The following is a 25,126-nucleotide window of genomic DNA, read 5'->3' as shown; positions in this document are numbered from 1 at the left end:
GTTCTGCGTGCGGGGGTTGATACAGGATAGTCAGGTTGTCCCACGTGAGGCTCACAGTCTTCATCCCCATTTTACAGATGAGGGAACTGAGGCTCCGAGAAGTTAAGTAACTTGTCCGAAGTCACACAGCTGACAGGTGGCTGAGTCGGGATTAGAACCCATGACCTCTGACTCCTAAGACCGTGCTCTTTCCACTGAGCTACACTGCTTCTCTAATCCAACAGCATAGCATTAGGACAGCTTTAATATGTGTCTAGAGTGAAAGCATTTGTTGGACATGCAGTACTCTTTTCGTTCATCCCTACATACACCTCTACATACTGCTGATTCTGAACTAGAAGAAAAGATATATTCACCCATCCGAAACACATATGCCATTTTTAATGCTTTGCATAAGGGTGTGAAAGTGTCATCCTTAGATGCTTCAGAAAACAATCGGTTCCTTATAGCGAACCTATGGTGTGTGAGATAAGTACGATTCTTAATTTCCCGAGTATGTGTTTGTGTAAGTACATACTCTATCCAGTATATTTAAAAGTAGTAGTTGACAGTTTCATTTTCTTTCCATAGTTTTGATTCACACAGTCAGAATAACCAACCAAAGCTGACCAAAGAAGAAATGAAATACTGAGCTTGGGCATTAAAGTCATTGTTAAAACTGGCTTACAGTCCCAAGAAGAAAGAAAATATTATCCTTCGTTTAACTTTTTGCTGTAATGTGTACATCTTATGAGATCACCATTATCAGTAACACATATTGAGCCTCTTCTGTATGAAAGCACTGTACCAGATAAGGGAATGAGAGTCAGAAGATCCAGGTTCTAATCTCAGGTCTGCTATGTGCCTCCTGGGTAGCCTGGGGCAAGTCATTTAACTTCTCTGAGCCTCAGTTTCCTAATCTATAAAAAGGAGATAAAATACCTGGCCTCTCTCCCTTTTCATCTATGGTCCAACCTGATTAACTTGTGTATCCCCAGTGGTTAGCATAGTGCTTGACAAAATCATCACTATTATTATCACAATTATCATTATTATCATTTTATCATCAATATCAAATATCAATTTCAGCACTGGAAGAGAGCTCATGTAATGGAGGTCATATTATATAAATTAAGTTATAAAGAGCGAGTGTGTGTGTGGATGTGATGTGGAACAGATTTTGGGAATTGGTGATTGGGTGGCAAAATATTTTTGCTCCATTTCTACTAGATTTACTAGTATCCACCCCTCTGCATTGTTGAGTACAGTCAATGGATTAATAGTAGTAAAAATAACCCTCCACAATTATTAGTATTAGGTGCTTACTATGTGTCAGGCTCTGGGGAAGAAAAACAATGATCAAGTTGGATGCAGTCCATCCCATATGGGGCTCACAATCTAAATAGGAGGAAGAACTGGAATTGAAAGCCCATTTTACAGGTGAGGTATCGTAGGTAGAGAAAAGTTAAGTAATTTGCCTGTGCTCACAAAGCAGGCAAGTGATATAACTGAGATTAGAATCCAGGTCCTCTGGTTCCAACCATTTCTTGGCTTTCTGGACATTTTTGGTTAAAACCTCTGATTTCTTTTTGTGATATGATCTAAATAATTTCTAAGACTAGTTTTTCCCCACAGTTAATTATTTAGGCAAACTCTTAGGATTCAGCAAAGGACATTCTGGAATTCTCCCAACTGCTTAATAGAGTGCCGTACTCAGAGTAATCACTCAATAAATACCACTAATTGGTTGATTGGAGAGCAGTAGTTGTTTCTTTTATTTCTGGGATGTGATCAAGGCTAAGGGAACTTAGGCCAGCTGCTTCCATCTGTTGTGATATCTTACTTTTGAATTAAAGTGATTTATTTATTAAAGCACTCAGAGTATGAGCTCTTGAAAACATCTTTCAAAATTGTAGCATTTGTCTGGATGGCTCCTCTGGAGATGCTGAATAATTATTTAACCTGGACTCCTTAAATCTCTGGGTGAGACATTTGGTTTCAGAAATGCTGTCCAAGAAGATGTGTTAAAGTCAAGGAGGTTGATAGTAAGTTACGGATGTCTCTCTCAGCCGTACAGTTCCTGTCAAATTATCTTTTTACCTTTCTAATGCAGTGATGAGTGGAAAGGGATTTTCACATCTCTTCAGTGTTTGTGATTCTGTAATGGGAAGAATGCATATAGATTTCCACTTTGGGAATGGGAGAAAGAATTGTTATTGAAAAATTGTTTTAATGGCAATCAATCCAGGTGAAGTAACAGATTTCTTCTGTGAATAGAAAAAATGGTGGGGAATTGTTTTATTTCTGGATACCAACTAGGGTGATGGATGACTTGCACCATATTTTGTGGGTTGGCACTTTTTACAAAGCTGTAACATTATTATTTAGTTTTTGTAGGAAGGAAAAGGGATAAAATTTCACTCTATGAAGTAAATACATTATATTAATAAACAGTCCAGTGGAAATTTCCATGTCTACAGTGTAAATGTTTTTTAAAAGTGAATTATTATTAAAAATCATCAGTCTTTTCAGGCTGTTTTGGAAAGTCAACTTATAGAGACCTGTAGACCAATTAGAAAAAAAATAGGTATCAGGAATTAGGCATTCTAACTTCCTCCTGTTTTTAAAGATCTGCTTCTCCAATAACCAGTCATACTTTCATAAGAGTTACTCATTGATCTAAGGGTCACTTTGAATTTGTGGATACTGGAGTCTTGAAACTAATGGGAATATAGCATTAGGCGTTTTGTGTGGTGAATGTGGATGTAACTTATGTGCTGATTACATTCTCTTTATTGAAAGTCTCATTGAACTGGCAATCAGTGGTATTTTGTGAGTGCATGCTATGTGCCGAGCACTGTACTAAGTGCTTGGGAGAGAGTACAGTGCAGCAGAATTAGCAGACACGTTCCCTGTCCAAGATGAGCTTATAGTCTAAAGAAAATGACTTCAACATTTATTAAACTCACAAAGTGACTAAAATATTTAAGTGCTTTCCAGGATAACCTTTTACTTTGCTCTGGCTCATAGAGAGAAACACCATTTGGCCTCTGCCATGGGCCTTTGTGTTAATAAATCTCCATGGAGTCCATACAGCCTCTACTGCGACTGATTGAATATGGATGAATGCCCTGTGAAATGATGGTGGAGTTGTATGTGTTGTATTGACTGCTGTTTGAAGCCTGGCTTACTAATCTAATTGTTCTCTAAGGATGTATTTATCTAGTGGAAAGAATAACTCTGTCCAAACCTCAGGGTCCTTTGTTGGTATTCCAGGATGGTCAATTACTTGCACATCAATTTAGTGTTCAATCGAAATGACTAAAGTAAGCTTTTAAGAAACAGTGTTGAATGGTTTTATAGAGCATTAAGGCTGTAATTACCAAAAGTCCAAAGTCTATTGGCCAAACGCAGACTTGAGATATTATTAGGGAAAACTCTCTCACATGGATATTTTAGGTGACGAAGGTTTTTTTTTTTCTTTTTGGCCAGAGGGCTGCATGCTTCTCCCTGGATGAAACTCCTTTCCTCATAGGCCCAGTACATTCCCTTCCTTCCTTCACAGCCCTCCTGTGAACCACCTCCTCCCAGACATTCGTAGAAATAAACAATTTATAATACAGAATTTGTATGGAGGTAAAGAACCGAGGTATCTCAAAAGCTCTCACATTCTATTCCCCAATTAGATTATGATCAGTCAATGAGTCAGTTGTATTTGAAAGGTTGCTGTGCACAGAATACTGTATTAAGTACTTGGGAGTGTACAGTATAACAATAGAACAGACACATTCCCTGCCCACAACAAGTTTACAGTCTAGAGGGGGAGTGTACAGTCTAGGGGGACAGTAAACTATAAGCTTCTCAACTCTGACCTGCGGTTGATTGCCTCACATGCTTCCTCTTTCAAGGTTTAGCCTACCTCTAACTTCCAGACAGTCTATGGAGATTGGCAGTCTCTTCCTTTATTACACCCAATACTGTTTTCCCTTCTAGATGTTTGGCTTCCTGGTTCATTGCTCAAATGCCAGTGTTCCACCCTGGGTCTTAGCTGTGACCTTGCTTTCATGGGTCTTGAGCCCCTCAAGTTTTCTTAATGACTTCTTTAGAGGTTTCCATTATTTAATTCACTGCAGTGATTTCAGGAAATTCTCGCCGTTTCCTATATTTCCCATGAGGCCACTAGACACAGCTTAGTGGAGCAAATATAGCTTTTTTTATTGATCATTGCAATAAAGATTGCTATAATACAAACTGATGCTTATTCCTGACCCTTTGGCTAAGTGCAGTGATTATGTCTTTTATCCAGAGATTCTTGCTGCCCTAGTTTTGACTTTGACTTCTATGATACTTTGCCCCATCTGCTGCACTTCCACTGCTACTAGAGCTAAAGTGATATACAGTACTAATTACTGTACTCCATCTGTTTTCCATTTTATTTACAAATATGTCTCCCTTCTTGGACCACCTGAGCGGGACCTGGGCCCTGAAAACTCCATCAGCATCCTCTCATCCAGACCAATTACGATAAAAGTATTACTTTAGCTGTAGAAAAACAGTGTTTTTCAGGGATCTTACCAGAGGCAACCTCTGCTGCATGAAGCCTTGTTGAATCCTTCTCAAGTTGAATTTCTAGGGTCATCTCTCTTTTATTCAGGACCATCCGTTTAACTTTCATGTTATCCATTTACATTTCCCCCTGTATCCTGACCACTTTCTTTCTCCATACTCTGCCTTTCACCTGCTGCTTAATTGGTACTGGGACCTTTGCCAGGGTGATGAAAACCAGCCCCTCTCCCCTTGCCAGGTCAGTCTCCTCCTGCCTGGAACACCTATGGCCCCAGGGACAGAGGACATAGTAAGGTTTACTGACTCCTGCTACTTTCATCTCCATGGTCACTGACTCTTCTCTTCCCTGGTTCATTTCCCCAAAGCCCCAATTTAGTCAGCATCCTCTCCCCCTTCCCACCTATCCCAGCTCCTGGGGTCTCTCTCCAAGGGCCAGGCTCTTCCCCAAAGGTTCTGGGATTCCAGAACAAGTCCTGGAGTGCTCCCCCTGCAAGCCCTACTTTCACCAGTCCCCTTGTTCATCATTTCCCCTCAACTCCCATTTATTTTTCTGTATTACTTGACAAAGCTTATGTCACTCTTTAGCCCTTTTCCCAGGAAACAGTTTTCTCCTGACTTACTTTTGGAGCCAAATAGGAGGCTTTAAGCTGTCAAGAAAACCAAGTTCCAAACCCAACATCAAACTGAGGCATCTTTGTTTTCCCCTTTCCCTCTTAGAAATGCCATGAGTTTGCTTTTCAGCCAGACTTACTCTAAAAAATTCTTTGGTTGAGCCCGAGTCCAGGGTGCCGTAGGCTATTTCAGTTTGTTTAGCCAGGTCCTCAGCACTTTCTATGGGAGAGACCATCCTTTCCACAGTAAGGAAAGCAGCAAGGTTGGCAGTGTAGGAAGAGATTATGATTAGGGTGAAGAACCACCAGACTCCTCCAACAATTCTCCCTGAGAGAGATCTAGAAAAAAAACAGAGGGTCAAAGTTGATGCTTGGGGACTCTTCAGGAAAGGGAGGGATTTCAACATAGGGGTTAAGAGATGAGTGAGTGGCACAATGGAGCTGAAATGATAAGCAAAAGATTAAATCATCTTTAAAAATTTTCACATGAAATACATTGTTTCCCATCCTCACATACCTACCTTTATCATATTACACTTTCCTTGGATTCATGATCATCAATTCATTAACATTTATATCACAGAAGAAAACTGATTTATCTCCTTCCAAGAGACAAGCTGGCCAAATAAATTCCCTGATGGGAGGATGTTAATGAAAATGCCTGGACAGCAGAGGTAAATAGTGTCATTTGTTGCAGTCACTATTCAGTGTTAATTGTATTCTGAAGAATCAGTCAATTACAGGAGAACTGAACTGGAAGATGACTTATTCTCCCTTCAAATATGTGACTAACTGGGTAGGGAGACTCCCTGTTTCAGGGGATAGATTTCTGCAAAAGATCACCCCCTACTAAAGCAGATGCCACACGTGCCCCTTATATATCACTCCCTATTAATATTATCTTGACCCCTAATTGACTTTGGCCAAATTCTAGGGTCATTTCATGTAACTGCTGAAATCTAGTGACTAAAATGCAGGGTTCCCCTGACACTGGTGCAGTGACTCTGAGAGAGCCACAGAGTTCCTTTCTACAAAGAGCTTTCTTTTATTCTTTGGCAAACTATTGGAAGACAACAAAGATCAAGAAAAGGCCTATATGAGAGGCCCAAGTTGTTCCTAAAATTGAGATCACTCACCAAATGAAACGTCCGAGACTTGGCTCTATATAAGATAAAAGTTAAGCCCGTTGTTGTCAATATTTCTACTCGACCATTTTTAAACAGGTTGAGAATCCTGTGTCTGCACACTCACCTAATAATTGGCTGAACTCTCTAGGTAAACTTTTTTTTTTTATTGAAAGCCCACTGGATTTTAGAGTGTAGCCTAATTTTGGCCATTAGTTGCTTGAAAATGATCCTTTAAATGTTTGTCTCATCCCACCCCACCCTCTGCCCCCCACACCCAAACAAAACTAGTCTAGCTTAGGTCTGGAACAGCTCTTTTGCTAACAGATTTTCCAAGTAATAATTATTCTTTCCCCGGACCGGTGCAGAGAAAGGGTCTCTTTCTGAGGGAAAAAAAAAAGGGGGATGATTCAGAAAGGAATATTCCGTTTTTGGAAAGGATGAATTGTAGGAAATGCTAAGAAACTTTTCCTTTATTACTTTGCACCTTCCAAACCATATACCTAGGTCTCGTTTAGACAGGAGGGAAGAAGTCCTGATAAGAAAATATTGACAATAATAGGTAGTTGATGATGGTAGTTGCAGTTGTCTTTAGTGTCTAGCCGAGAAATATGGAGTGAAGTTATATAAACCCCAAATGTGCTTTGTTAATGAAATAAGACTTCCTAATCATCACTTGGTATGTGGGCGAAAGCCTCATTAGCTTTAATAGGATTTTATTTAGACTATGAGGAGAACAGATGCAGGAGTTAAAACGTTATCTTGAATGGTCTGAAGTCTGCCCCTGAGAACCCCGGTTATATGATTTACCTCTGGTAAATTCTATAGTCTGCTTGAAATGTAGGGTGAGAATCAACTAATTGAATTTGCTCTCATGCCTTCTATCTACAGTGATGGTGCCTATTCTATAGTATCATTCAAATGCGGTGCATAAGCAGGTTCTGGGGCTGAGTATCTTTTCAAATATGGATTTTTGAGTCCCTGGCAAGAGAAAATGTATGCTAATTTCAAGCATATCTTTCAGTTGTAAATTATCAGCTAAATCAGCAGTCAGTCTGGTGAACCTGTCCAGCATGATCTGCATTGGATGCAGTTCTTCAGATGTGTTCCCTACTTTCACTTTAAAGCCGATGTGTGTCCTCCCAAGAACCATCATCTGTGCATTTGCATCTGGGTACAAACTCACTTTCATAATCTGGGCATATTCAATATGAATATGAATTCCTTTTGTGAATCACAAAGCTGGGGAAAAAGGGAAGTGCTGAATGTGTATATTTGCAGCTGCACATTTTTAGCACTCTGCTCCAATTGCTGGTGTAGTTGCAGCTATTATGGGCACATTTCAATTGGAAGATGAACAACAAGTGACTTCTGTGGGCCAGCTCCATCCCTTCTGTATCAAACCAAGCTTTAAAATTGTGTAACAAAACACACTATTTTCTAAAATGTAGTTTTTCCTTAATTGGTCTACCAACTGTTTAGTGTTTGTTTTACATTTTGGTTAGAATAATGAAATGACTGTTGAATGGTCACACATTTAGTGTAAATGATGGAAAGGTGAGTGAGTATAAAGATTAAACTATCATACCTTTTGAAGAGATTTAAGAGGAAGCATGGAGTTAAATGAAAGCAAATTAGTAAAAAGAGCAAAACATACATTTAAAATATTGCAAAATATTCACCTCCAACATATTGTGGACATCTGTAGTCGCAAGAAACCAAGATTTCCCATTTAATCACAAAATGCATTTTGTAACCTATAAAAGTGAGATATGCTGTCTTGCCATCTTCACACAAACTTAAGTGTAAATCTACACTTTAGGAGTAATAAAAAAATCAAAACCTGAATTGCAAAACTGATTTTGCCTTGCACAAACTCCTTGTAATTTTGTTCCCTCATAAAAGCGTGCATTACGGTTTTGTTACTGTACTCAGTGCTATGCGTAGATGATGTATTTAAAAAAAAGTGGAATCAATTATTGGCTTGTAGAGTTCTTCCTGATGGAAATAAGTTGCTGTTTCACTAAGTGTGAAAAGCTCTGACTTAAAGCCACAAAACTCATGAAATACTTATAACAGAAACATCATCAATTTATTACCTCCATGTGCTTTTCCTTCAAAATGAATTCACAGCAGGATGAAAAGACCCTGGTAATAGATCATAGGAGGAAAAGATGCTGCTCGAAGAGAGCAAAAAATGCAGTGTCTTTTATGTTACTTTTCATTGCTTTATACAAAAGTTCTCCATTAAAAAACAAGGCTAATCAGAGTGTAATCAAATATGAACAAGCCTTCAGTATTTACTTTACTTTGAAAACACAGTGCCCTGTGATAGCAGAACAGTGCAGCTGGAACAAATGCTGATTTTGTTGAGCTGTACACAGATAAGTAGCTTTTATCTAATTCATGTTAAACTACACTTTCTAACTAGATGACAGACTAGATAGTAGCGCTGCTTCTGTTTCAAAAAAGAGAAGGACACTGTAGGACATAGCCTCAGAGGACTGTCCCCCCCAAACAATCCAGAGGACTATTGGACGTCCTTGTGATTCTATCCAAAAGCAACAGAAGGAGCCTTTGTCAAGAAGCACAAAACCAGACTCTAGGCTGCCCAATGGTCTGGCTACAGTACATCTTCAAAGAAAGCAGTTGGAAAATTTGGAAAAGATGCCTGCTTTTGTTGTGTCAGTAAACCATTGAAGGGCAGGTAATCCAGTCAAAATATCATGTGCGATATGTGTCCTTGCCAAAGTACAATAGAGTTTCCAAATAATGGTTAGAGAAACAGCACGGCCTAGTGGACAGAGCACAGGACTGAGCGCCCAGAAACCTGGTCCTGAACTGGGCCCTGCCACTTGCCTTCTGTAAGACCTTGGGCAACTCACTTAGCTCAGCCTCAGTTTCCTCACCTGTCAAATGGGGGTTGAATACTTTTTAAAATATTTGTTAAGTGCTTAATATGTGCCAGCCACTGTACTAATCACTGGAGTTAGATATAAGCTAGTCAGGTTGGACACAGTCCCTGTCCTACATGGGGTTCACGGTCTTAATCCCCAATTTATTTGGGTAGGCTACGATTCCGTGACAGGACATTTGGGAAGGGAATTCAAAGTTTAAACAAGCGTGGGCATTAGTTTAAGTGGGAACTTATTTTGCTCTTTGAAAAATCTCATTAAAAAGATTGCTTCCAATTAATATGTTTGGTAATAATAATGTGAGGTAACAGGCACAGAGAAGTGACGCGGCCAAGGTCACAGTCAAATGGTGTAGCCGGGATTAGAACTCTGGTCCTTGGAGCTCCCAGGCCCATTGCCCTATCCACTAGGCCATGCTGATTTGTTCTCCCTCCGGCTTACGCTGTGAGCAACAGATGGGACAGGGACTGTGTCTGATCTGTTTATCCTGTATCTACCCCAATGCTTAGCATGTTAAATGAAAACCATTTTTAATATTATCATTTTAGGACATTTCTTTCTATCAAAAAGAGATTGTAGGGCAATTTTAATGACCACTACAGTCTTGTATGCTCAAGGCCAGGTTTTCCAAGCTATATTGTGTATATTGTGCAGGCCAAAAAAGCACACCCAATTGGGCTCACCAAGAACTTTCGGATATGACCTCCTTTCCGATACCCTCTCCTTTCCCTTGCTCTGACTAAATATAGTCCCAGTAGTGTCAGGAAAGGGACTCTTCTTCCCTGGCTTCCTCTGCTGTGCCTTTAATAATTGTGATATTTAAGCGCTTACTATGTGCCATGCCCTGTACTAAGCGCTAGGGCAGATACAGGACAATCAGGTGCTACCTGACTCTTACAGTCTAAGTAGGAGCGAGAACAGGTATTGAATCCCCATTTTGCAGATGAGGGGACTGAGGCTCAGAGAAGTAAAGTGACTTGCCCAAGTTCGCACAGCAGGTAAATGGCAGAGCTGGAATTAGGCCCCTGTTCTTTCCACTAAACCATGCTGCTTGTCTAATTAAAGTTCTTTTTAATCTGGCTCTATTATTTGTTCTCACAGGTTTTCTGCAGTCTCCATTCCTTTGTCCACCATGAGCTAGAACAGGAGAGGCATTAAGGAGAAGGCAGGGTGCCAACCTGATGGCCTGGGCCTCGTCTAGAAGCTTTTAGAGGGAAAATTTTTCTCCCAAAGGCAGAACACATTATTTGGAAGCAGTCTTTTTAATGAGATCTTTCAAAGAGCAAAATAAGTTCCCACTTAAACTAATGCCCATGTTTGTTTGAACTTTGAATTCCCTTCCCGAATGTCCTGTCACGGAATCGTAGCCTATCCAAATTGAAATCAGTTTTCTAACTGATTCTATGGAGTAAACTCCTTATGAGAAGGATCATTATAATTAGTATTTTAGCTATTGTTACTCTTTTATTTGTCTTTTCCCTGCTGCTCTAAACCAACCCAACTCCTTGCATTTTCAGAATAGGGCAACCCCAGTTCCCTTGCCAGAGAGATGGCCAGGCACTTGTGCATTTTGTGGAAGGAAGGGAAGGAACTGGGCATTCTGGAATTAATCTTTTAAATTACATATTTCTCTACAGGGATTTTCACTTGCGAAACTGCCAGAGAAACAACTTTAAATTTAGGAAAAAAGTTGTAAACAGCTTTACTTGGAGGGGGAAAAAAACAAAAACAAAAAAACTACAGTGTCACCTGCCCTTCTCCTCGACACCCTCCCACCCAGACTTTAGTATCACTTTGCAGGGACAATAAAGTTCAGGTTCTGTGGTCGTTGGATAGTATTTTACCAGGGATTCTTTTAGACTGTCAGAAGGTCACATCACTTTTCCAGGAAAAGTCTCTCGGCTCCCATTTTTTTTCAGAAACTATGCCTAATGGAAACAGAATAATGCCTACTGCTTTCCATGGGATGTCTCTGGGCTTATTTCCCGGTCCTTTAATTTTGGTAAACACATGGTCAACAGCATTTTAAATGCTATCTCGGCTTATTATCCCTAACTGCTAGGGAAAAGGAACAATTTAGCTTGGAAAGCTGGATCACAGAAGCTGTGCAAAAACTTGAGGAAAAGATCAAAACAAGCAGCAGAAATTCAGGTATTTCTTTGGAGAATGATATTGTCTCTTAAAACACACCTCATTTAAGTCATTAGCTTACACACAGATTGGGGGAAAATCAATTTCTTGAACATCCCTGGAGATTATCTAGAGCTCTGCCATTCAAATTTTCCTTTTTTTTTTTAAAGACCAAGTTTAATCGAGTTGTATTTGTACATTAACATGAAAGTGATGAGCTAACATCCTGTTAGCTGGTGTAGTAGTCTCTGTGTGGACCATGAAGTGCAAGAACACAAGAAAGGTTTGGTGTGTCTATCTGGCAGGCCTCAAAAACAGAGAAGTTGGATGTTCTTGAATAGGGTTTGTTTGTATGGTAGAGAACAGGGATCACAGAGGTAGTAATTATACATTCAAGAGCCTGTGAGGTGGGAAAATGCAGATAGAACTACTGTCATCATTAAGACCGATAAATCCTTAGTCTCCACAGGAGCCTCTTGAGTATATCTATGTTCCTAACCTACTTATGACCTGAATCAAAAACATCACTTCAAAAATTAAAAAGCTGTGCCATTTATCGCTGGCTGTGGATCAGTCCGTCTCAGAGAAAAAAAAATCTATTAGAGAACTTATTTTGTTAAACCCATAGAAAACAAATATCCTTGAACAATCCAGTTCATAATGTACAGATCCAGTGCAAACATCCTAACTATAGTCTCATTTAAAAGCTAAGGTACTCAGTCTTAATTACCGTGTTGGGTTGACTTTTAACATTGAATTGCTATTCATATCAAAATAAATTTCATTAGCAGACTTTTCTTTATGTCAAGTCTGTTTTAAGAAAATTGGCAAACCCAATGACAATGTCATATTGAGTCCAAATTCATGGAATGACACACGCAACTTCAAGAAGAGCACTTAGAGATGGGAGTGAATGAAGCAAATGGGGGTGACTTGTCTAAATGAGTAGATGATGGGAAAATAGAACCAGATCCTTAAGAAAAATGGGGAAGACTTGTATGAGCCATGGGCGGTAAGGGTACGTGCTTGTTAAAGTGCTGTTGAAGATGGTTTTCAAACCAAACGTTGTTCGGCTGCATAGCTGCGCTTAGATGGTATATGCACCAAGCGGATGACCGTAAAATGAGCTATGCAGCAAAAACACGGTAAACCTCCAAGCATTGTGAAAAATGACAAACCTTATGCATTTTACAGTCTCGACATGGTATATATAAGTTATGGCAGAAATGAAGGGATAGCAGCAGAGAAAATGCTACCCCCGCTCTGGCTTGGTGGATACCAGCAAGCAGAATGGTTCGATGATGAAACTCAGCACTAGATGGAAGGTTAAATGAAAGAAATTTGGAATCGAAATGTTCGTGAGTGTAACATATATGCACCATGGCAGAGCAGTGGATGACCATAAAATGCAACAAGGTAATGAGGTGATAGGAAAACAAACCTTGGGGAAATATCGCATCCTTGCTGCATAAAGGCACCCAGGGAAAACCAAAGGCTGTTAAATATTCCAAATTCATTTGGAGGATCGGGCGGGTTCTGAGGGTCTCGAGGTTCTTCGTTGTTGTCTTCCAAGTGCCACTCATAGGGGCTGAATCGGCTGACTAGGAAAAGCACTACGCTGACGCCAATGTAAGCAAAGACTATACACATCCAAATCTCATAAGCCAAAGGATCCAGAAATGAGAACACGCCAGGTTTGGATTTCTGAGGCTTCTTTATCATGATGGAGATGCCCAGACTCATAAAGGGTTTTGAAAAGTCTATGACTTCTTCCCGAACCAGTGTTATGGTGAGTGGGGCAACAGCTATATCTGCTCTCTGAAAATCAAGAAAACATACGACTTAGAGACAACAGTTCAATCAGTTATCTGCCAGGCAAGAAACCAATGCAAAAGAATTGGAAAGTCCCTGATTACTCAGATCATTACGTCTAAAGTGTATCCTTAAAAGGTATTCAGCTGGACACAGCTGGTTTCGTTCTTTTCCGTTGGAAAGGGCAGGATTCTTTGAGGGCAGGACTCAGGCCTATCGACTTTTTGTATTCTACTCTCCCAAACGCTTAATCCAGGCCAGTGATTAATTGCTCAGGGATTCAGGGGGAATTCTGGATTTTGAGTAAGGGAAATGCCATGAAAGGGCATGAAATGGGAATCTAGCAGAGCTGAAAAGCGACCTTGTAAGAGTAAGCCGCAAAAGGAATGTAGAATAAAGACTGCTTATAGAGTCTGATAGAACAACTGTCGCCTGTCCCATTAACCTCTTTTGATCATTTGGATCGGCTCCTCTGAAGACAATTGGAATGCTGACTCTGAGATACTAGATACAGGACTTTAAGGCTTTTTCCAAACATACTTGGAGAGATGTCTGTTGAGAGAGCTGAATTCCAGTGGTAGAGAGATAGGCCTGGCATTGATACTTGTGGTATTTCTTAGGTGCTGACTATGTGCCAAGTATTATATTAGTCGCCGGGGTAGATGCAATAGAGTCGGATCAGTTACAGTCCCTGTCCCAAATGGGGCTCACTGCTTAAGGAGCAGGAAGGGAAAACAGTCATTTGAACTTCATCCTACAGATGAGGAAACTGAGGTACAAAGAAATTAAGTGACTTACCCCAGCTGTCACAGCCATCAAGTTGCTGAGCTGGGTGCTGTGTGACTGGGATAGTCATTTAATTAATTTGTGCCTCAGTTTCTTTATCTGTAAAATGGGGGGTTAATATCTCTTTTCCATTTCGGCTGGGAGCGCCTGTGGGACAGGGACTCTTTCTGACCTGATTAACCCGTATCTATCCCAGATCTTAGTACAGTGCTTGGCACATAGTAAACATCTAACATATACTACAATGATTATTTTTCACCCATGGTTGTATAAGTAGTCTTCCCTCTGTGGTTTGTGAATGTGGTTCTTCCATAATTGCTTGTGTCTGCAGTCCTGCCACAACCTTTCTCAGGACACATGGTTGCTATCTTGTTCAAGGTAAGAATATATTAGTTGGAACGGTCTTATGCTAGACAAATGGATGTCTAAAATTCCTGGGCCAATATTTCCGAATATTATTTGTTCCTCATAGCACTTAGCATATGGAAAAATATTAGTAAACACCACAATAACAATTATTAGTATAGAAGTGTGAAGCATTATGATTAGGTGGAGTGGTCAGGCAAGGATTCTGCTATGAATCCTGGACATCTTTGTTTTTTACAAACTTCGTGGAGTGGGTACAAAGTACTCTAAAAGCTAAATATTCTCCCTAAAATCTGCTGCATATCACTTTCCGCATGTCACTGTAACTAAATAGCATTGTGCAGATGTCTCTGTTCTCCAGGGACCAGAGTCCAACAAAATGAACATTTTCTTTCTTTCTCAGCCCCCACTTTTTTCTTTTTTACTTTTAAAAAACTCTACTGGATCACAGAAGCCTGCTTTACTATATTTGTGTGTTGAAGAGAAAGGTTTGTGAGTGCTTTGTACAGTGCTAAGCACATATTAAGTGCTTAAGAAATGATAATAATGTTTGTATTTGTTAAGCACTTACTATGTGCCAAGCACTGTTCTAAGCACTGGGGAAGATACAAGGTAATCAGGTTGTCCCATGTAGGGCTCACAGTCTTCACCCCCATTTTACAGATGAGGTAACTGAGGTATGGAGAAGTGAAGTGACTTGCCCAAGGTCACAACTGATAAGTGGAGGAGTCGGGATTAGAACCCATGACCTCTGATTTCCAAGCCCGGGCTCTTTCCACTGAGCTACGCTGCTTCCCTATTATCATTATTAATATTATGAAAAGATAGCACCAAATATCTACATATCTACAGAAGGTCCCTTCTCAAATTGCAGAATTTCATCTTGCAATGCTTATTCCTTGGCAAATGATGTTTAAATGATCTTTGGAAACAGTCCCATCTCTGGCGTGATTCACACTGTCAAGTGAATCTTCACCTTGGGCAAGCCATTTGACTTTGCACAACTTCAGTTTTCCCATCTGTGAATAGGGTGCATGTTATGAATGTGAGCCCGTCATTGGGCAGAGATTGTCTCTATCTGTTGCCGAATTGTATATTTCAAGCGCTTAGTACAGTGCTCTACACACAGTAAGCACTCAATAAATACTATTGAATGAATGAATGAATTTCCAGTTCTAAAATTTTCTGGCATAGCAACAGTGGGGCAGACTGGGGGATGGATTTGGATGACTGCCCGAGTCTAGAGGCAAGTGGGCTGATTTAGATGAACCTGGGGCTTCTGATTTGCTCGGAGTTGAAGCCGGCCTAGTTAGAGATGCGGCATGGCCTAGTGAAGAGAACATGGGTTTGGGAGTCAGAAGGACCTGGATTCTAATCCTGACTCCTCCATTTATCTGCTGTGTGACCTTGAGCAAATCACTTAACTTCTCTGTGCCTCTCTTACCACATCTGTAAAATGGGGATTAGGACTGTGAGCCTCATGTGGGACATGGACTATGTCCAACCTGTATCTTCCCCATCACGTAGTACTGTTTCTGACACATACTAAGCACTTAAAAGAAACCATAAGAAAAAATTGGACCTAGTGGTTTCCTAGAACCGAACACATTTTTGGGAATCCTTGAACACGTTTTTAGGAATCCTTGCAATCAGAGGTTGCCTGCATTTATAGCAGGTCATAGGTCTTAAGAGACCTCAAATTGAACCGATTCCCCAGCCAGACCCAATCTGACCCCACAATTTTGAAGGCTTCAAAGTCATCCCTGTTGTTATGTGTGACAGGAGCCCTGCCAAGACATTTGTTGTTCTCACTGGCCTACGGTGAAAAATGGAGAGCCATTCAGAGCTTTTTTCTTTCTAGTTTTTTTTTAACTGTGCTGCAGTTATTTCCAGGACAGTCACAATAGTTAGGTAACAGGTGGTGAAGCATCATGGCTTTGTGGAAAGAGTCCGGGCCTGGGAGTCAGAGGACCTGGGTTCTAATCCTAGCTCTGCCACTTGCCTGCCGTGTGACTTCAGGCAAGTCACCTAACTTCTTTATGCCTCAGTTTCCTCAACTGCAAAATGGGATTCAGTACCTGTTCTCCCTCTAATTTAGACAGTGAGCACCAGCTGAGACAGGGGCTGTGTCCAACCCAAGTAATTTGTATCTACCCCAGCACTTAGTACAGTGCTTAGCATTATTAAGTGCTAAGCAAATATCGGAGGTATTATTATTGTTGTTGTTGTTATTATGTGATTATAATGCTTGTAAAGCACTCAATGATATTAGTGAAGCATACATAAAATACTACCTTCTTTCATGACTATTCACTATAAACCCTCTTGAGCAGTTGCCAAAGACCCTATGTCTAGTCCACTATATCCAACCTGAATGCAGACAAGGATTGCTTTATTTTTTTTTTACCTCTGTTGCTAAAGTCCTTACCTAAGAACCCTTGGACTAATTCTCTGATTTGGAGTTTATAATGACCTCTGACTTTTTTTTTTGAGTTCTAAATTCCCAGAATGAAGTCAGTAGCTAGAATTTAAGGCATGAATGTTTAATTCCAGGTGGTGTGGGAGGAGACATGAACTAATATAAAAGGATAGCAGAAGTTTGGTTCCTTATTTTTTAAAATCCATTTCTGATACTATTCCAGTTGAAAATACTCAGCCCAAATTTAGAATTGTTAAAATTCCCAAGAAGCAGACTGCCTTTCTTCTTTGAGACTACAGAAGACAAGTTTCACCTAAAATTACTATTTAAATGGGGACTCATACTGGAGTCATGTTTAGTTCCAAGTTGGGAGGCAATTTTCCTCTTTTCAGAAAAGTATCCTTGAAGTCCTGCCTTTGGACAGGACTGCAGAAATGAAAAGAACCACGGTTGAATAAAATTTTTAGTCTCAGATAAAAGTCTTTTCAAAAGAAAATTTGCATTTTACTTTTATTTGATGGTCTCCTTAATACAGTATTTATCCAAACAAAATCATTATAGCATAAATTATGCTAATGTTAATAATAGTCAGCACTTAGGGAATCACAGAAAGGTGGTAGGCGTGACACAAGACATGATCAGGCTTTGTGCATAGTTTATTATATTTTTCCAATGAAAGTGAATTTCTAATAAAAGATAAATCAAAATTATATACTGCAGTAGTGATGAAGAATTGTTTAGTTTTAACTTGATAGCAGATTATAAATGGGTAGAATTATAGTAATTTGTTTAAATTTTCTACCAGAGGTATTATTTTTGCATGCAGCATTTTGGCTTGTGTTTTCGTTTGCAGAATTCGATGGACCGGGGCATTGTTGCTTTGGTAATTGATGGTTGGAAAAATGAGTTCCTGGCATTTCACCTTTGAGTTAGATAACAAGCAGCGTGGAGCAGTGGAAAGAGCACGGGCTTTGGAGTCAGGGCTCATGAGTTCGAATTCCAGCTCTGCCACTTGTCAGCTGTGTGACTGTGGGCAAGTCACTTAACTTCTCTGTGCCTCAGTTCCCTCATCTGTATAATGGGGATTAAGACTGTGAGCCCCATGTGGGACAACCTGATTCCCCTGTGTTTACCCCAGTGCTTAGAACAGTGCTCTGCACATAGTAAGCGCTTAACGAATACCAACATTATTATTATTATAACATGATCATAGCCTTTGAAGAAAATGAATGAGATTCCCAGCAGTATGGCCTACTGGGAGACAGCAGACATGGTTTCCAGTCCTGGCCCAGTTACTCGCCTGCTGTGTGACCTTCTCTGGACCTCGGTTTTCTCACCTGTAAATTGGGAATGTTCTTCCTCCCCCTTAAGATGGGAACCCCATGGGGGATTGAGAATTGGTCTAAACTGATTATATCATATTCTGTTTACCCTGGCACTAGACACATCGTCATCATTGACATTTTTTGAGTGTTTTTGTATACAGACCATTGTACTAAAGTACTTGGGACAGTACAAAACAAAAGAATTGGTAGACACATTCCCTGCCCATAGTAACCTTATAATCTAGAGGGGGAGACAGATATTAATTGTAAACACTTAACAAATACCACAGTTATTAATATTTTAATTTGTTCTGGACTATCAACTAGAGTTTATAGTAGCCTCTCCATTATTGGAAATAGCATGGCCTAGTCACGGCTTGGGATTCAGAAGACCTTAGTTCTAATCCCAGCTCCGTCTCTAGTCTGCTGTGTAACCAACCTCCAGTGGTTGCCCATCAACCTGCGCTCCAAACAAAAACTCCTCACTCTAGGCTTCAAGGCTGTCCATCACCTTGCCCCTTCCTACCTCTCCTCCCTTCTCTCTTTCTACTGCCCACCCCGCAAGCTCCGCTCCTCTGCCGCCCACCTCCTCCCCGTCCCTCGGTCTCGCCTATCCCGCTGTCGACCCCTGGCCCACGTCCTCCCGTGGTCCTGGAATGCCCTCCCTCCTCACCTCCGACAATCTAATTCTCTTCCCCTCTTCAAATCCCTACTTCAAGCTCACCTCCTCCAAGAGGCCTTCCCAGACTGAGCTACCCCCTTTTTTCCCTCTGCTCCCTCTACCGCCCCCTTCACCTCTCTGCAGCTAAAGCCTCTTCTCTCCCCTTTTCCTCCCCTCCTCCCCCTCTCCCATCCCACCCCCTCAGCACTGTACACGTCCGCTCAACTGTATATATCTTCTCACCCTATTTATTTTGTTTGATGAGATGTACATCACCCTGATTCTATTTATTTGCCATTGTTTTCATGAGAAGTTCTTCCCCTTGACTCTGTTTATTGCCATTGTTCTTGTCTGCCTGTCTCCCCCGATTAGACTGTAAGCCCATCAAAGGGCAGGGACTGTCTCTATCTGTTGCTGATTTGTACATTCCAAGCGCTTGGTACAGTGCTCTGCACATAGTAAGTGCTCAATAAATACTATTGAATGAATGAATTTCACTTCTCTGTTCTTCTGCCCACTTATCTGTGCCTCAGTTACCTCATCTGTAAAATGGGGATTAAGACTGTGAACCCCATGTGGGACAGGGACTGTGTCCAATCTGATTTTCTTGTACTACCCTAGTGCTTAGGTATAGTGTTTGGCACTTTGCAAACACTTAACAAATACCACAGTTATTATTGTTGTGCTTATGACTATATGAGCTTTCTCTAAGTATATAAAGGATCTTTTCTTTCTCAAGAATGCTTGATTTGGGAGGCTAACTATTTTCAGTGATCTGAAGTTACTTGAGCTTCACCTACTCCTGAAAATTATCTGAATAATTAACTCCTATTAATACAATTTAGGTTAAATTATCCAGTTATGTCTGACAAATGAAGTGGGTTCTTGAAATAGCTGGTTAAAGTATAAATTTAAGAAGTATTTTTAAGGCATAATTGTCTAGATATTTTGTATATTCTGTAGGATATTTTGTATTTGTAGACCTATGCTAGGACTGATTGTGTAAACATGGTGAAGTAACCCCCTGAACGTAGAGGTAGTCAACAACAATAATAATAATAATAATTTTGGTATTTGTTAAGTGCTTACTATGTGCCGAGCACTGTTCTAAGTGCTGGGATAGATACAAGGTAATCAGGTTGTCCCACATGGGGCTCACAGTCTTAATCCCCATTTTACAGATGAGGTAACTGAGGCACAGAGAAGTTAAGTGGCTTGCCCAAGGTAACACTGCAGACAAGTGGCGTAGCTGGGATTAGAACCCACACCCTCTGACTCCCAAGCCTGTGCTCTTTCCACTAGGCCACGCTGCTTCTCTAAGAAAGCTAGGCAATATCAAGTGGAAAATTGTTTTAGAAATGCTATATGAATTTATTTTGAAAGCTTCATTTTCAGATGGTAAATATCAGTGTAAACTCAGTGAAACACATCATTTGGATCAATAGAATGAATGTGTGAGGAATGTTTTGTGTAATTAGTGGATTGATTACTAGACTACATCAAACATCTTTTTTATATTAATCTTGCAAAAATAGGATTTGGAAGCTGGTTTTCATGCATAAAACTATCAAGTTCCCATAATTACCAGATCTTAGGGACAGCTATTTCAATTTTCCAGTTATATATCATTACTTTTTAAAAAAATTGATTCTTTACAACTTGGAAACTAAGGCTTAATAATGAGATAACCTTACTATTAGTTTATTAGCTCCAAACCTTTTTAATACAATTTAAGTAAATTATTCAGAATATTTTATTTGTTTTGTAAAGACTTTAGGGTGGACTACTATACACTGAAGTGGAACACAAGGTTTTATATTTTTGAGTGGGGCAGTTTATAACTGTGAGGTTTGGATGAAGTTTTGTCATTTTATGAGATAATTATTGTTTTTCTGAGAAATTTTCAACTGAGCAGCAACAACTGTTTAGGGGGTTCAACACAAAATATAGCTCCATCTGAAGAATCTCACCAGTGTGATCCAATTTTGACCATTTTAGTATAATAATAATAATGGTATTTGTTAAGTGCTTACTATGTGCCAAGCACTGTTCTAAGTGCTGGGTTAGATACAAAGTAATTAGGTTGTCACAGTCTTAATCCCCATTTTGTAGATGAGGTAATTGAGGCACAGAGAAGTTGAGTGACTTACCCATAGTAACACAGCAGACAAGTGGGGGAGTCGGGATTAGAACCCACGTCCTCTGACTCCCAAGCTTGTGCTTTTTCCACTAAGTCACGCTGCTTCTCTTATATTGAGAAGGAAGCCTATGTTATGAGTTTGAAAGGTTGGAGGCACAGTCCTGTTTAGTAATGCTAAGAAAATCTGCCCTCCTATTTTTTGTTTTTCATACTGATTAGTGGGTGAAGAGATGGAAGAGGAATGCAAAACAACCTATTAACTGATTTTGGAGTTGCTTCCAATAGAGAATTCACAATATTTGCTTTGACAGAAAAAATGAAGCTATCTAAACATCCAGGAAAAGGCAAAGAAGCAGCATGGCCTAATGGATAGAGCATGAGTTCCAGGGGTCAGAAGACCTAGGTTCTCATCCTAACTCTGCCACTTGTCTGCTCTGTGGTCTTGGGGAAGTCACTTCACTTCTCTGTGCCTGTTACCTCATCTGTAAAAGGGGGATCATATCATCTTCCCTCCATTTTAGACTGTGAGCCGTGAGTGGGATGGGGACTGTGTCCAACCTGGTTATCTTCTATCTTGAACAGTACATGTCATATAGTGCCTAACATGTACTATTTTTTTTTTAAAAGATGTCCCTGCTGATATGAAATGATACTTACACAAGATAACTACTAGGCATAGGACATCAGCAACTGCATACCTGGCCTGGTTCCTGAGAATCCAAAAATGGGACAACAGATTGTGGGAACTATTACTAGTGTCAGCTGGTTGCTAACTTGAGAAATGTGGAGATGTCGGCAGGGAATGTGTCTATTTATTGTTGTACTCTCCCAAATGCTTAGTACAATGCTCTGCACACAGCAAGAACTCAATAAATATGATTGAATGAATGAGCACTGAGCACTTTTAAAAGCACAGGTGCTATTATGGAAGTCTGGATTCTTCAGGAAAACACACATCTTTTCCCTTTTCCTCAGTGATTTTTGACCATCTAAATACCACTTTGGGGAGAATTTTTTTTAATGATATTTGTCAAGTGCTTACTATGTGCCAGGCACTGTACTACATGCTCGGGTAATGACAAGCTAATCGGGTTTGACCCAGTTCGTCCCACGTGGGGCTCACAACACTAATCCCTATTTTACAGATGAGGTAATTGAGGCATAGAGAAGTGACATGTCCAAGGTCACAAAACAGACAAGTGGCAGTATCCGGATAAGAACCCAGGTCCTTTTGACACCCAGGTTCGTACTCTATGAGGCCACACTGCTCCTCCAAATTCCAAAGATTGAAGAGTTTCTTCTGAGTGTGGAGTAGTCAAAACTAATAAATTGGTGAAACCAATTAGCCTCAGCAAAGTGGAAAAGCAGGGTTGGCTCTGCATAGGGAAACCTTTATTTTTTTAAATGGTATTTTTAAAGTGTTTACTATGTGCCAGGCACTGCACTAAGCGCTGGGGTACAGCAGCGTTGGCTTTCCATAGGGAGGCTTTTATTTTTTTTTAAATGGTATTTAAGTGTTTACCACGTGCCAGGCACTGTACTAATCGCTGGTGTAGATATACAAGGTGATCAGGTTGGGCACAGGCCATGCCCCTCAGTTACCCCATTTTTCAGATGAGGTAACTGAGGCACAGAGAAGTGAAGTGACTTTGCCAAGGTGACACAACAGACCACAGACCCTGAGTCCTCAGCTGAGTGAGTGGTGAAGAAAGCCCAGCATTTGGGCGATTTGGGGAATGGAGTCAGCTGTGTGACCTGGGGCAAATCACTTCACTTCTCTGTGCCTCAGTTACCTCATCTGAAAAAAATGAGGACTAAGTGGAACCTGGACGAAGGCCTCCCTGGTTAGCTTCTATCAACCCCAGCGCTTAGATCAGTGCCTGGCACACGGGAAGCGCTTCACAAGTACTATATATATATTTTAATGGAATAACAAAGGGCAAGGGGCAAGCCTCTGAAACCATAAGGGGTGGGGATGTTAATTCTCCCGAGCTGCAAGCTCAAAAGACGGCCTAAAAGCCTTGGGGAGGAGGTGGGGGGAGGTCTGGGGGAGGCGGGGAATACAGAGCTCCACGGGAGCTGAGGCTCAGAGGTTGAGAATGCGAGAGCTAACGCAACTGGGCTCAATCAGGCCGAGATTGGCCTCATTCGCGTTAACACGGGGCCGGAAGGCTGCCCGCCCCCGGACTGACAGCCAAGCGGGCTCGCAGACCCCATTCTTGCAGTTGGGAAAGGATATTTTTTTCCACCAACCAACCCCCTGAGGAGGTCACAGGAAAGCCGAGCTCAAGATTTCGGGGGGCAAGTGCCGAAGAAAAGAGTTTCAAAACGTAAGACCGCCAGAAGGCCCCCACATCCCGGCCTAGCTCTGAGAGCTCACCTCCTCCAAGAGGCCTTCCCAGATTGAACTTCCCCTTTTTCCTCTGCTCCCCCTCCGCCCTCTGCTCCCTCTCCCTTCCCCCCTTCACCTCCCCTCAGCTAAGCCCCCATTCCCCCCTTTCCCTCTGCTCCTCCCCTCAGCACTGTGCTCATTTGTATATATTTTTATCATCCTATTTATTTTGTTAATGAGGTGTACATCCCCTTAATTCTATTTATCGTGATTAAGTTGTCTTGTTTTTGTCCATCTGTCTCCCCCGATTAGACTGTAATAATAATGTTGGTATTTTTTTTAAGCGCTTACTATGTGCCGAGCACTGTTCTAAGCGCCGGGGGAAATACAGGGTAATCAGGTCGTCCCAAGTGAGGCTCACAGTTAATCCCCATTTTACAGATGAGGTAACTGAGGCACAGAGAAGTTAAGTGACTTGCCCACAGTCACACAGCTGACAAGTGGCAGAGCCGGGAGTCGAACCCATGACCTCTGACTCCGAAGCCCAGGCTCTTTCCACTAAGCCACGCTGCAATCCCGTCAATGGGCAGGGATTATCTCTATCTGTTGCCGAATTGTCGATTCCAAGCGCTTAGTACAGTGCTCTGCATATAGTAAGCGCTCAATAAATACTATGGAATGAATGAATGAATTTGTGGAGGATTTCGGGTTGATTTTTTGAAGTGCTGTAAAGAGGACTTTCAGGGCCGCCAAGTAATTAGGTGGTTTGAAGACTTTGGATTTTCTTGGGAATTTCGGATTGAGACAGGTAAGAAGGCTGTTGGTTTTGCCCAGGTTTGTCATTGAACGTTTAGTTTATCCCTGTGCCATTCGAGCCTTCTCATTTCATTTTTCCTCTGGGGCACAATCGATCCACCGTATTTTGTGAGCTTGCCGTGCTCAGAACATCGAACTAAGCGTTTGGGAGAGTATAAAACACCATTTCCCTCATCCTCAGTGAATTCTGAGCCTCTAAATCCCACTTGGCCTGGGGAGAGTTTTTTTTAAATGGTGCTTGTTAAACGCTTACTTTGTGCTAGGCACCCTACTACTCGATGGGGATAAGTACAAGTTAATCAGATTGGACCCAGCCGTGTACCACGTGAGGTTCTCAGTTTTAATCCCTTTTTTTTTTTTAAAATAGATGAGGGAACTGAGGCACTGAGCTATGAAGTGATATGGACTGCCCAAGGTCACATAGCAGACAAGTGTCAGAGTTGGGTTCAGAATGTAGGTCTTCAGGCTCCCAGGCCTGGGATCTTTCCACCAGGCCAATGCTGCTTCTCATTGTGTTGCACTGAACTTTGTTTTAAAAACCACCTTCGAAATTTACGAGGCCCAAAGTATCAACTTCCGACATTTTGTAAATGCAGCACCCACACAGGAACAATCTGAAAGCCTATTGCCTTCTATAGGAAGAGAAAGAAATGAAATTTGCCCTGCAGTATTTTCAAAACCAGATAATGAATTCTTTCAAAAGCATTCTTCTCTTCTGCACTACACAGTCATCAGTCTTATGCATCAATGAGCCACTTTAATGTACTAAAAGCCTATGATGGGGAGAAACCCTCCAGCAAAATGAATCAGAGCCTATTGTGTCTCTCCATGTTAGTTAAAACATTAAGAGCTTCCCACCCTTCTGCCCCATTGTTTACCTCTAATTTTTTCGAATCCTATTTGCTAAACCCATACTATGTCAGGCACTGTTTTAAGCCCTGGGGTAATACAAGTTAATTAGGTCAGACATAATCCCTCCCCTTCCTTGGGGCTCACAGTCTAAATGGGAGGAAGAACAGATATTTCATCCCCATTTTACAGTTGAGGAAACTGAGGCACAGAGGAATTAAGTGACTTGCCCAAGGTCACACAGGCAAGTGGCAGAGCTGAAATTACAACCCAGGCCTTCTGAGCCCCGGGCATT

At 41.0% G+C, this 25,126-nt stretch overlaps 1 protein-coding gene across 8 annotated transcripts in view; it reads right to left on the bottom strand.

Moving 5' to 3' along the window:
- GRIA3 (glutamate ionotropic receptor AMPA type subunit 3) overlaps positions 1-25,126 on the bottom strand; it is a 261,251-nt gene that overhangs the window by 63,642 nt on the left and 172,483 nt on the right. For 7 of the 8 annotated variants that reach the window (XM_029067979.2, XM_029067976.2, XM_029067973.2 and 4 more), the window contains 2 exons: positions 12,767-13,143; positions 5,297-5,495 (listed from right to left, as the gene is read on the bottom strand). In XM_029067979.2, coding sequence (XP_028923812.1) covers positions 5,297-5,495; positions 12,767-13,143 — 576 coding nt within the window. The remainder of the gene's footprint in view (positions 1-5,296; positions 5,496-12,766; positions 13,144-25,126) is intronic. The other variant, XR_003760542.2, reaches the window with a different exon arrangement.

The sequence above is a fragment of the Ornithorhynchus anatinus genome, chromosome 6 (genome assembly GCF_004115215.2).
Source record: "Ornithorhynchus anatinus isolate Pmale09 chromosome 6, mOrnAna1.pri.v4, whole genome shotgun sequence".
Classification (NCBI taxonomy): Eukaryota; Metazoa; Chordata; class Mammalia; order Monotremata; family Ornithorhynchidae; genus Ornithorhynchus; species Ornithorhynchus anatinus.
The sequence above is the reverse complement of the archived record's forward strand: the minus strand, read 5'-3'. Positions and strand labels throughout refer to the sequence as shown.